We start from the raw sequence: 11,595 nt of genomic DNA on the forward strand, positions 1-11,595 counted from the left end.
AATCACATGCAAAAAAAATACCTGTATGTTTAATTAGGTAAATTTAAAGGTAGCAAACTACTTTCACTCATGTACATTTCTTTTTAACTAGTATAAGTAAGAATATAGGAATAAAAATGTGAGTTTCATTCATTCATGCTCACTGTGCAATATCATTTTCCACTTGTGCAATTTTGTTAATAGTCTAATATTGTCAATACTGTATATACTGCTCCTATTTTTATACTTCCTTCTATTTAAATGGTTCATATTTTGTTATACTTTGTTTAGCTCTTTTTTACTGTGTTAGCTGATGCATCTTGTTTTTTTGCACTATCCCCTTTGCTGCTGTACACTGCAAAATTACCCACTGCGGCACTAATAAAGGAATATCTTATCTTACTTATATTTTTAATTATACCCCCCTTTGAGAGTGCTATTGTTATATTATTGGTATACTGATGCATTAACATGTAAGCAGCATGATATTGTTGTAGCTGCTTGAGGAATTTAAACTGCTTTATATACTCCTAGGTGGTTCAATGTGTAATATTTTATTTGTTGATCATGTTTTGTATGTAAAATCATTAACTGAAAAGTAACTAGTAAACATAGATGTCAAATAGAGTAAAAAGTACAATATTTCCCTATGAAATAGCAGGAAATAGAAATACTCAAGTTAAGTACAGATACTTCAAAATTGCACTTGATTAAATGTACTTTACACCACTAGTAGCCTCTGTAAATTTATTTTTTACTGATTTGAAGTTATCTCAAAGCGTCTTGAGATAACTTCTGTTGTGATTTGACGCTATACAAAAATAAATTGAATTGAATTGAATTGAAACAAGATAAAGCTAATTTTACACTTTATCAATAATTAATGCATTTTAATATTTGCATCGACAGTAGAGTAGCAATCACAGTAGTCATAGAAAACGAGGTAAATGTGTACGGTCAGTACAGAAATTTCAACATCCGTTACTGAGGATGCAGCTGATAAAAATCTTTCATATTTTTACTGCAACACAATCTGATTCTTTAAAGCGGTCGATCACTTTGCAAGATTGGATGCAATTTTTGTGAACGATACATCTGCTTCGGAAGATGAAACATATAAGGACATCATGAAAACACTCAAGCGAATTTAGTATAAATACTAGATTCTTTTATTTAAATATTGTACATATTTTAAAACATATTTACATAAATTAGACCTGCATTGTTACACTGTAGACATAGGTGTATCTTTCATACACACACAAACATTGCTTGCTGAAAAGAGGACAATCATACCATACAGACTGCAGAAGCACCTTTGAGAACAACTTTACAGGAGAGAAAAACTGGGGGTAGGGGTGGGGGGGGAGGGAGGGCAGACTTTCGTTTACATCAAACACCGGGCGACACGACCGAGACGAGACAAGCTTGCAATGACAGGAAAGGCCTCTTGATTACACGTCTAGCTATTTGTTAAGGCTGAAACTGTGCTCACCCTCATACGGTTAGTTCACAGCTCCGTTACCTATCTCACCACCCCTCCTTCTGCATATGGGTTACATATCTGTCAAATACAGGGCTATCTTTGTAAGTAAATACAACTTCAGAACCTTTATATACCATTTATAAACCACCAAGACAAGAACAACTGTGTGAAATTAACTTTGTAAAATGGTAGCCGAGACAGAAACCATGCAAAAAGAACAGTGCAGACAGTAGGACAGATCATATTCGAATAATAATTGTGTCCATTATGTGTATGAGGAGGAAACACAATGTTATCTTTACAGCAGGGCTTACAGAGCAGTGCCCTAATCATGTGTATAATATATGGCTTTCCTTCTTTGGTTTCATAAACCTGTCTTACACTTTGTTGCAACCAGTCACATTTAACTTAAATCAAGAATATAATACAGCTTTTGCTCTGATAAAACAACTTTAGGCATATTTTAATGTCCCTCTGAACATTTCCACCCGCACCATCTGGCCATCACACACACACACACACACACACGATTCAGAGCACAAGGAATTTACAGTATTGCTGTATGATGTTAGTAGCAACAAAGCGAAAAGAAAATGCGTCTTTGGTGCACCTGCTTTTAAACTGTAAAGACATTGTCCAAACCACTTGGGTGAGCTGTTAGACAAAAGGAGACTATCGTGAGCAGAACAGTGTAATGTCTTTGATTAACGTTGTTTGATGCAGCACACACATTTACACACACTCGTTACAATCATGGTGACCATGGTCATATAATGCAAGTCATAAAGAGACATCTGAATTACAAAAGAGAAGCAGCAAACAAATGGAAAGGGAAATAAGGAACTGAAAAAACAACAAATTTGACACACACACACACACCTGATTCTTGTTAAGATAGCTGGATCTTCATCATCCATCACACACATTTCATCAGACACTTGAAAACTCTTACTTTTGAAACTAAATAACGTTAAAAAAATACATCTTTTCCTTTAAACTCGCGCCTGACCTATCATTGCAATAGTAAGCATTCCCAGATGCTAGCTTTAGCTTTGTGAGAGAACAAATATTAACATTAAATACGCCACACATTCCAATAACTCACATGTATACCACACTCACGCACACATCTTTAACATCCTTCCTACCACACGACCGTTGCAGCGATCAGTCTCGGCAAAGATCTTCTTGTTCGTGTCAGCGAGTGGAAGTGTGGGATTGATAAAGCTCACTTCAAGATTAACATCTATACAAGAAAAATATATTTATGAATGCGTGTGTGCATCATCCACAATAGTAACGAAATAGATCTTTGCTTCGACGACCAAAGCAAAGACAACAGAAAGGCCAGAACGAAGCCCCATGAACACAAAAATATTTACAACGTATTATCAGGATGTGCGCTCCGACGTATCCCCCCCGCCAAGTGACAAAAAACAGATCAACCTTCACATGTAAGCTCTAACAAGCGTTATGGTTTCCCTTTACAGGTTTCTCTGATCTGAGCATTCAGTTAGTAACCCAACTCTTAAATCCCATTCTCTATTGACACCCATTCCATTCCCAACATCAGCTTCCTCAGTCCACCTATATGCTTTGTTCAAACACATTTACAACAAGGAACAGATTAACGAGTGGAACAACAGAGACAGCTAGCTTACTACTCCAAAACCTTGGCCTTTTATTAAATCACTTTTATACACGAGGGCTACCAGGTTTTAAAGCCCTCAGTCAAACCAAACTGTCCTCTCAGTCACATCATCCGAAAGACGTCCCTCAGCCCGTCGTCCTCCGCTCCTCCTGCATCATGATCAACATGAAAAATGTCCTAGCTGCCTGCTTCCCCCTCAACCGTTCAAGCACCAAAACAAAAACAGAGGAAGAAAACAAAAAAAATGTACACGGGGTGGACGTCGGCCCAGCGGCGAGGAGTGTGTGTGGCGTGTCGGTGGGCCTCCCCCTGACAGCCCCACAGGATGCAGTGCATTTTTTTGTGAGGGCTGCAGCAGGTGGAAGACTCAGGTGGCAGATGGGAAGGGAGGATCAAGCTCGCACACACACACTCTCAGACACACTTTAGTCTGTATATTCAGCCACGATTGACAGCAGCACCGTGATATCATCTGGTTTCCCTCCTGCAGAACGAGACAAAAGAGTGTGAGGAACTATGCCAACACTTTTTTTTTTTACGCATCAGACAATTTGTAAGGACAGCAAAAATATTTGCAACATGTATCCTCTTATCCACTTACAATAAAATACAACACATCTATAAAATTGTATAATATATCTTATAATAATATATCCACTTAAAATGAGTGCACTATCAAACCAAACCTTAGTATTTCTTTTAAAAAGGGACAACCCGGCATCTGAAGCACAGTTTACTCACCTCTTACATTCAGGCCATTGTCACAGGCAAACTGTGCAAAAGGGGACATATAATTGGGGTCGTAGGCAAGGTCGTGAGCTTGCTTTGCAATGCTCTGTGCAGTCTGCAGGACGCTGTCATAGTTGGTAGTCTGAAACGACGAAAAGTGAAAAGCATTACATTCAAAAGTCGTAAAAAATATGTCAACTAGATGCAGCATGTGTAGAAAGCTTGAATAAACTGATATTCCAGATGTGACACCTTGAGTTTTTTGAGCTCCTGAAGGATCATGTAGTCTGGCATGTTGTCAAACAGGCCATCGGTCGCCGTCAGGATGATGTCACCGAGCTGCACGTCAAAGGAGGAGCTGTCGGCCGCTTCGGGGCTAGAGGAAACAGACACGAGGCACGGAAAGATCAGTCACGAGTGTAACGGGAGCATGCGGCACCTGAGCTGCTGTCAACAGTTTCCGATATGGAATTAAGCGGGTCAGAAGTTACTCTGCCAAATCTTGGGACGCAGCGTGGGCGTTTAATCTGACAGCTGAGTTGGAAGCAGCCTGCTCAGTGTGCCCTTGCAGAGGTCCTGTGGCTTGCTGGCGCTGTACCAAAGACTCAAGTTTAGTTACTGAGAACCTTTAACCTCGTGGTCATGCTTCATCTTGAGGGGTTATATTTTAAGATAAAGCAGTAAATGTACCTTAAAAAGGAACGTTAACTTATTAAACAGCTAAATCTAGACTTTATTTCACACCAGAAAAACAGGATTAAAACCCTGGGGAAAAAAACCCTCAAAAGCAGGACCTCGAGACTGCTCTAAAGGGATTACAGAAGGTTTATCCCTCGTTAATAAGGCTGCCATTGTCAGAATCAAGTTGTGACACCTATCTGGGTAACCTGGCAAGCCTGTATGCATGCTGCTTGTGCATCGTGTCTTGTGCTTGAAGTATTGTTCATGGGGAACATTTTGGAATAACATTCTTGTTGCTGCCAATTCTTTGCCTGGAATACACTTCATGGCAAAATAAGTTGAGATAGGCTATGTCCATCACCATAATGTGTCTGTTTCAAAGATTCTGGTGATGATAGTAAAGATAACAGTGTGTTCACCTTTAAAATGACTGAAATGTGAACTAAAACAATAAACTATAAACAGGATTTTCCATGTGGGCGATATAAGAAAAGATGATCAAGTAGTTAAGACGGCTATATGCGGAGACGTAGCCTCGTTTGGCCAGAAGTGTGACGCTAAAGCAGGTCCTGTTTATTTTGAAAACACTGTCTGAAAGTTCTTACTGTAACTATGTTTACTGCCCACATGAAAGGGTGCAGGATGTTTTAACAAATCCAGTTGGCCTCGAGTTATCTAAACAGTTGTTTGGCAGCAAATGTGAAAGTGAACATGCTGTCCTTTACTCATTTGCTTTGCAAAATGCCGTGCACACCCAACAATGGCACATGCAGAGGTTCAAAGCTGAACCAGGAAGTAGCTCAGCAGCACAACTGAAGTTTACGTAAGGACAATTTAACTCTGATCCACTTGCATTAAAAGATGCCCCGTGTAGCGTCGTGTCAAGCTACCAGTATCACCTCTTCATGCATGACTTGCAAGGATGTATTCAACACTGAGCTTACTGACCTGTCACTGAGCACCACCCCTTCAGCTCCAGGAGGAGCGATGGACAGCTGGAAGGGCGTGTTGAAATAGTGCTGCTGCTCGTCTGAGCGATGGACCACCTCTCCTTCCCGAACCACCAGGAAGCCCGAGTCTCCGAGGTTACACGTGTGTAGTCGGTGACTCCGTCGATCCAGGACCACGATACAGGCTGTGCTGCTCCCTACAAACAGAGGAGAGCAAAGCAACCATAATGAATATATGGAAAGGTTAAATTTGATGAGAGAACATGGGAAAAATAAACTGAATGTGTGTTTCTTGAGGGGTAGAATGCTGCTCAATCTGTACATCACCGCCTTTGTGCGCGCCTTCCTAATGAATTTCATTCCTCCATAGTGAGTGGTTATGCAATTCGCAAGTGAAAAGGGAGAAAACAGACCCAGGGGTCATGGATCGTGCCTGTCCCAGATCCACAGTGACTGCATCTTTAGGTGCCAACAGTCCAAGTAACCTTGAGCAGGGAAGGTCAGGCACAGACCTTGTAAAAGCTTCCCAAAATAAAAGTAGGCAATTTGACAAACATCGTGACATGGGGGGGGGGAGGGCATTTAGTGTACACGCTCGCTGTTAGTCAGAGATACCAAGTCTCAGTGCGTGCCCTTGGTCACATGTTTGTCCTGTGCACAGTTTTAAAAACTGTCTGACCCTCCTGCAGTATCAGTTACAGATGCATTCTTGACCTTTGGAGCTCTGGCATGAGACAAAATGTTCACCCGGCGTAAGCGGAAAACTGTTGAGCCCCACAAGATCACAACTTCCAAGTGGCATAATGAAATACAGTCTGATTAAGTTAGTTAGTTAGTTACCTCACATATATTACATCACTCAGGATGCGGGACCAAACATTTGTGCACAAACATTTTTTTCCCCATCATTATCTATCTTGTTTGCATATTCCAAATCATGCACTTTTCTGCCAGATTGGAAAAAGTTCTTTGCTCTGTCATGACTTTTGTAATGCATGTTGCATAGCAAGACCACCACTCGCATTCTGACTCATCCTGCAGCTTTCCTATGCATTTTTCAGAGTATGGCTGATCACATGGGAAGCATGACTCACTCCACCACCGACTGTGTGTGTGTACCGTAATGTATCACTCCGTGTGTACTCACCTAGCAGGGGAACTTTGTTCTGTAGAAGCTCAAAGTAGCCCGAGGTCAAGATCCCCACTGGGTTACTGGGAGTGAAGCGTCCCTCCTTCACCAGTCGCTCACAGGTTCGCATTAATGTGGCGGAGAACTGAGACGGGTCGACGCCGTAGTCACGCCAACCACCTACGCCGTCTGCAACGCCTGATGGACAAAAGGGGAATGCAGTTTTAATCTAGTTGTTGTTTTGCTGCTCACTCATCAGCAAACAGATACTAGCATTTTTGTCATACTAGGTGATGACGAGTATCAAGGCATAACTGATTGAACGGTTGATTAACCAACTAGTACTACTATTTTGATAATCGATTAGTTGTTTGCATGGTTATTTAAAGAAAAAGTGCCCAACATTGTCTGGTTCTAGCTTAGCAAATGTGAGGGCTTTATGCTTTTATTTGTCTTGTGTGATGAATATCTAGCTCAGACAAAACAAGCAATTTTCTGTCATTTTAGAGAACAATATAACTGCAGCAGCAGTTACTTTCTTTGCCCGTAGAAGGTGACATCAAAATGTCTACATCTCATCATCCTCCAAACCACAGCTGTTGAAATAAATGTAATGGCAACTGATCAAACTAAGTAGCCGATACGTTAGAATTAACCAGGATGATATTGGATGACTTAACTGAATATAGCTCAGCACATACTGTGCAGGAGCACAGCCCTCGATTAAAATGCAGCTATAATACAAAGAGAAAATGCTTATAATGATAATAAGGCTTTAACATTTATTTTCAAAAATAGCAAAATATGTTATAGTATGTGAAAACATCAAGTATTGTTTGTTTCAATGCTCCAACTTTAGTTTAATTTTCTCTTTGTACTGCGGTTGGAAGTTCCCTCAAATAAGAAACTAAAATACAAAATACTCTATCTAATCTAATCTCTCTGATCTCTCTATCTAATCTCCTGAAATGTCCTTCTACACTGCTGGAAGAAAGGACCATCATCCATAACCGTTAAAACTGTCATGATGACCAACCCCAGGCCACTTCAGAGGAGTTTGCTACAGATTTTACTACCACGCCATTTCTGCCTTGCTTGCCATGTGTATAACACCCTGGTGGGGGGTTTTGTTCCTCAGAGATAACATAAGATAAGATGAACCTTTATTAATTCAGGTGTCAAAGGGAAATTCAAGTGCCAAAGCAGCAACATCAGCAAACAGAGTGAAACACAGGAGAGGTAAAGGTATACAAAAATTATAAAAACAATAATAGAGATATAAAAGATACAGTGAATGGGTGAACATAGTGTGGGCAGTCCGTCAATAAATAAATGTAGTATGTGCAATAAATAAATGGAATATGTACAGTCTTTAAAGTGATATATAGTGTAAAGTGTGCCAGTGGTTAGAGTCCAAGATGGTTACAGATAGTGCATGTTTAAAGGTCTTCAAGTCCTCATAGTTCTCATATGGGGGTCAGCCTTGGTTGTGGAGTCTGATGGCTACCAGCATGAAGGACTGACCCAGGCGCTTTGTGTTGCGTTGAGGGGGGGATGAGTTGTCTATTTTTTCACCTTCATATCCCCAGCCTAAATATTTAAGACTTACACATTGCTTGGAATCTGTAAAACACGGCGAGTATGCGTCGACTAAGCCACGTGGTTAGTCAAGTATTTGGCTGTGTTTACCCTCCTGCTGTCAGGAGAGGACAAAGCAATTACACTCAGCTCAGCTAAGCTAGCAGGCTACACACTTTATTTTTTTCTATTGAGAAATTTCCATTACAATATGGCATCGTACGAAATTGGTGTACAGTGCATAAGTGTGTGGATGAAGAGAGAAAAAGAAACCCCAAAACAAACAAAAAACAAAAGTAAGGGAATGTGTGAATAGTGCTAATAGTGCTATGGGGGTTCCCTGTAAGGTTAAGGTCCTCAACTAACATTGAAAGCTTCATAGCAATCCTTTTTCTTCATATGTTTCAGAGATGAAAAGTAAAGACACAGCTCCTTATGAAAAACATAGAAATTTGGTATCGATTTCAGGAATCTATTTTTATGCATAAAAAACTTTCCAAGAATGATTATGGAATTGATTGCCAGGTCATGTACCATGTCATCTTTCACAATTGTACCAAATATAACATTTTCCTTTGTTAGATTAGAAAAATTAACAAATATAACATTTTCCTTTGTTAGATTAGAAACATGTACAAATTTAGTGGACAACCAATAATGCAAATCATCCCAAAGAAACAATAGCAAAAATACATTCATAAAATAAATGTTCTGTAGTTTCAATGTGTTCATCACAGAACGAGCAATTATAGTGATCAAAACCAAAACGGTTTCTTAAGGACTCAGCAGAGGGGAATATTGCATTGAAGCACCAGCAGGCTATACACACTCCTCAGCTAACAGCTAGCAGGCTACTGTTAGCAACATGGCTGCCTCCATGCTCAACCATTCTGACCTTTGCAAGACATTGTGGTGTTAAGTCTGAAACGTCGCAATAAGGGCTTTTTCAGCCCTGTAACACTTAAACGAAGCTCATCTATGCCTCCTACTTTCACGTGTTTAATATCTTGCATTTACAGCAGTGTATTCTTCAGTTGGAGCTTATCTGGGTGAAAGGTCGTCTGATGTTTCACCTCAAAAACGACCCACTTTAAGGCACATAATGGCAGTTCATGCACATAATGAGGTTGTTGCAGGTGTATTAGTCTTCTGTAAAGCTTCCCCAGGGTTTTAAGTAAAGCTAAATACAGTTTAATACCGGTGGTAAGGGGAGACAGGTTAGTTGTGTCAGTGTTTATGGAGGAGGAGGTGGTGTTTTGTTTTCATCCGAGGGGTCAGTCCACGTGCAGGCTAGCTGACTGAAGGTCACCACGGCAACGGAGGGACGGTCTAACATATATGTGTGCTTACAGTGTTTTTAATGCTAATAAAAGAGCTTACCTAAGACATCTGCGTTCTTGTTCCTCGCTATGAAGCAGGCATCGTCTCCGTAGCACATCCCTTTCTTCAGGATCCCCTTGCGAAAGTCTTTACCGAAGCCATAGCTGGCGGAGATCAGGCTGTAGTCCCGACCGTCCGTCTGAGACAGTCCGCCCAGGACAGCCCTGGCTACCAGTCTGCCATAAGACAGTACGGATAACATCACCTAGCGAAGCAGCAGCAAGCAAACCCCCGTCTTCTTGTTTAAGCACCCTGTGTCTCTCTGTCTCTACCGGCCCACCGGCAGCCTGCTGTCTTCTGTTGAGTCCCCTACTGTCTGTCTGTCTTTATCCGTCCATCCGCTCCACACTGGTTCGTGAAATAGTACCCTAACCCCCCTGTAGTTCCGCTACAACGCCTGCGTCTTTATGTCTCAGGTGTACATGTGATGACCGCAGTAGTTCCTCCGCTGGGCTCTCTCCTTACCGACATGTTTCCACCGTGTATACCGGAGACAGAAGCTGCGAGTACATACGGGGTGTTTGACCGTCTACAATGTTGACGTCACGGCTCACCGTGCATCATCCAATGACAGAGCAGCGTGACGTGACCTGGGCCCACGACGGACCTGCGGATACTCCACTGCGCATGCGTTAGATGTGCACTTGTTCTAACTAACTGGACGTAACGGAGGCACCTGGAGCCTATAATATGGCTCATTTATATTAATAATAATAATAAAAAAAATAAAAAATATATATATATATAAAAATTAAAAGTGAGAAGAAAGTGTAAACCCACTAAAATTCAAATGATTTTATTTTTTTATACTTTATTTTTTCCCTTTTTTCAAGGTTGTTTTCATATATGCAATTTAAAGTTCGTAATTACAATAGTTTATAAACCATTTTTTAAGTAGATGAGCTTATAGACAAACTCATTAAGTACACTAGAGAAAACAACTTCAACATTCAAAATATAAATAAAATTAAGAAAATAAATAATAATAATAATAATAATAATGATAAAAAGAAAGAATAGAGTTAAAAAAATAAAAAAACAATAATAATACAAAAATACGGGAGTAATAATAAATTAAATCAACAAATAAGTTAATAGAAAATAAAAAGGGGGGGGAGCGCAAATATATAGTAATATCATTTACATGGGCACACACATGCATCCTCCTTAACGTCAGGTCACCTCCAAGCAAATGCACTGTATATGTGCATGCGTGTTAACCCATGTAACTATATTTTTCCTTCTGTTAGACTCCATCTCTTCTCAAAAACATCTTCAATATTCCTTATTTTGTGAGTTCCCTTTTCCATAACTTTTACTTCTTGAATTACACTTTTCCATTTTATTAAATCCACGTTTCATAAAATTCACATGATTTTAAAAGAACAATTAATCCTCATCCTTTTATACTACTCCTATATATTTTTGTCATATCTTGCTGGTTCTTTATTCTCATAATGTCATTCAAGCACCATTTCGCCTATAATATGGCACATTTATCTTAATAATAAAAAAATAAAATATATATATATATATATATAAAAATTAAAAGATTAAAATGTTTCCTCAGATGACATTATGCGTAGCCTAACTCAGTGGTTCCCAAACATTTTCACGTCAAGGACTCCTAAACTGACACAAATTAGACCACAGACCCCCATTTGATAAGATTTTGTCCCAGGGACATCCTGATAGGATTATTGCTTTTACATGTTTTTTTTCAAAAGTGTATGAAACCCATGATCTGTCATTGTGTTAGGATGAATTACCCCCTGGAGTCCCTTCAGTGACCCCTGGGGGTCCCCAGACCCCACTTTGAAAACTAATAATATGATATTTTGAGGAGAAATAAGTCAACACTTTCCTATGATGGTTGTTTCTTACAGTAGTTTATTCCTGTACTGTCCTTATACTGTTAAATATGTTGCTAGGATGAGGGTTAGTGGTACCTGTTATGTATTTTTTTTCTTCTTCAAATTTCTTTTTTGTAGAAATCATCAAGTACAATGTGTGACAATATGACAAAACAGAG

The 11,595-nt window shown here is 39.8% G+C and overlaps 1 protein-coding gene across 1 annotated transcript; it reads right to left on the reverse strand.

The window, feature by feature from the left end:
• Window positions 1-1,125: 1,125 nt before the first annotated feature.
• Window positions 1,126-10,112, reverse strand: LOC141757589 (protein phosphatase PTC7 homolog). Its single transcript, XM_074618168.1, has 6 exons — window positions 9,564-10,112; window positions 6,624-6,803; window positions 5,475-5,673; window positions 4,098-4,221; window positions 3,858-3,987; window positions 1,126-3,600 (listed from the first exon to the last, which is right to left on the reverse strand). Exons 1-6 carry the CDS (start codon window positions 9,763-9,765, stop codon window positions 3,542-3,544), a joined length of 894 nt encoding a protein of 297 aa, XP_074474269.1. The 5' UTR covers window positions 9,766-10,112; the 3' UTR covers window positions 1,126-3,541.
• Window positions 10,113-11,595: the final 1,483 nt, after the last annotated feature.

Source organism: Sebastes fasciatus, chromosome 19 (assembly GCF_043250625.1).
Source record: "Sebastes fasciatus isolate fSebFas1 chromosome 19, fSebFas1.pri, whole genome shotgun sequence".
NCBI classification, from domain to species: domain Eukaryota; kingdom Metazoa; phylum Chordata; class Actinopteri; order Perciformes; family Sebastidae; genus Sebastes; species Sebastes fasciatus.

What these genes read in the sequence shown, in the direction of transcription:
- LOC141757589 (XM_074618168.1), bottom strand. Translation starts at nt 9,765, where the DNA reads ATGTTATCCGTACTGTCTTATGGCAGACTGGTAGCCAGGGCTGTCCTG. An exon ending in CAAGAACGCAGATGTCTTAG is followed by an intron (nt 6,804 to 9,563) that starts GTAAGCTCTTTT and finishes TTTGTCCATCAG; the next exon opens with GCGTTGCAGACGGCGTAGGT. An exon ending in GGGGTGGTGCTCAGTGACAG is followed by an intron (nt 4,222 to 5,474) that starts GTCAGTAAGCTC and finishes TGTTTCCTCTAG; the next exon opens with CCCCGAAGCGGCCGACAGCT.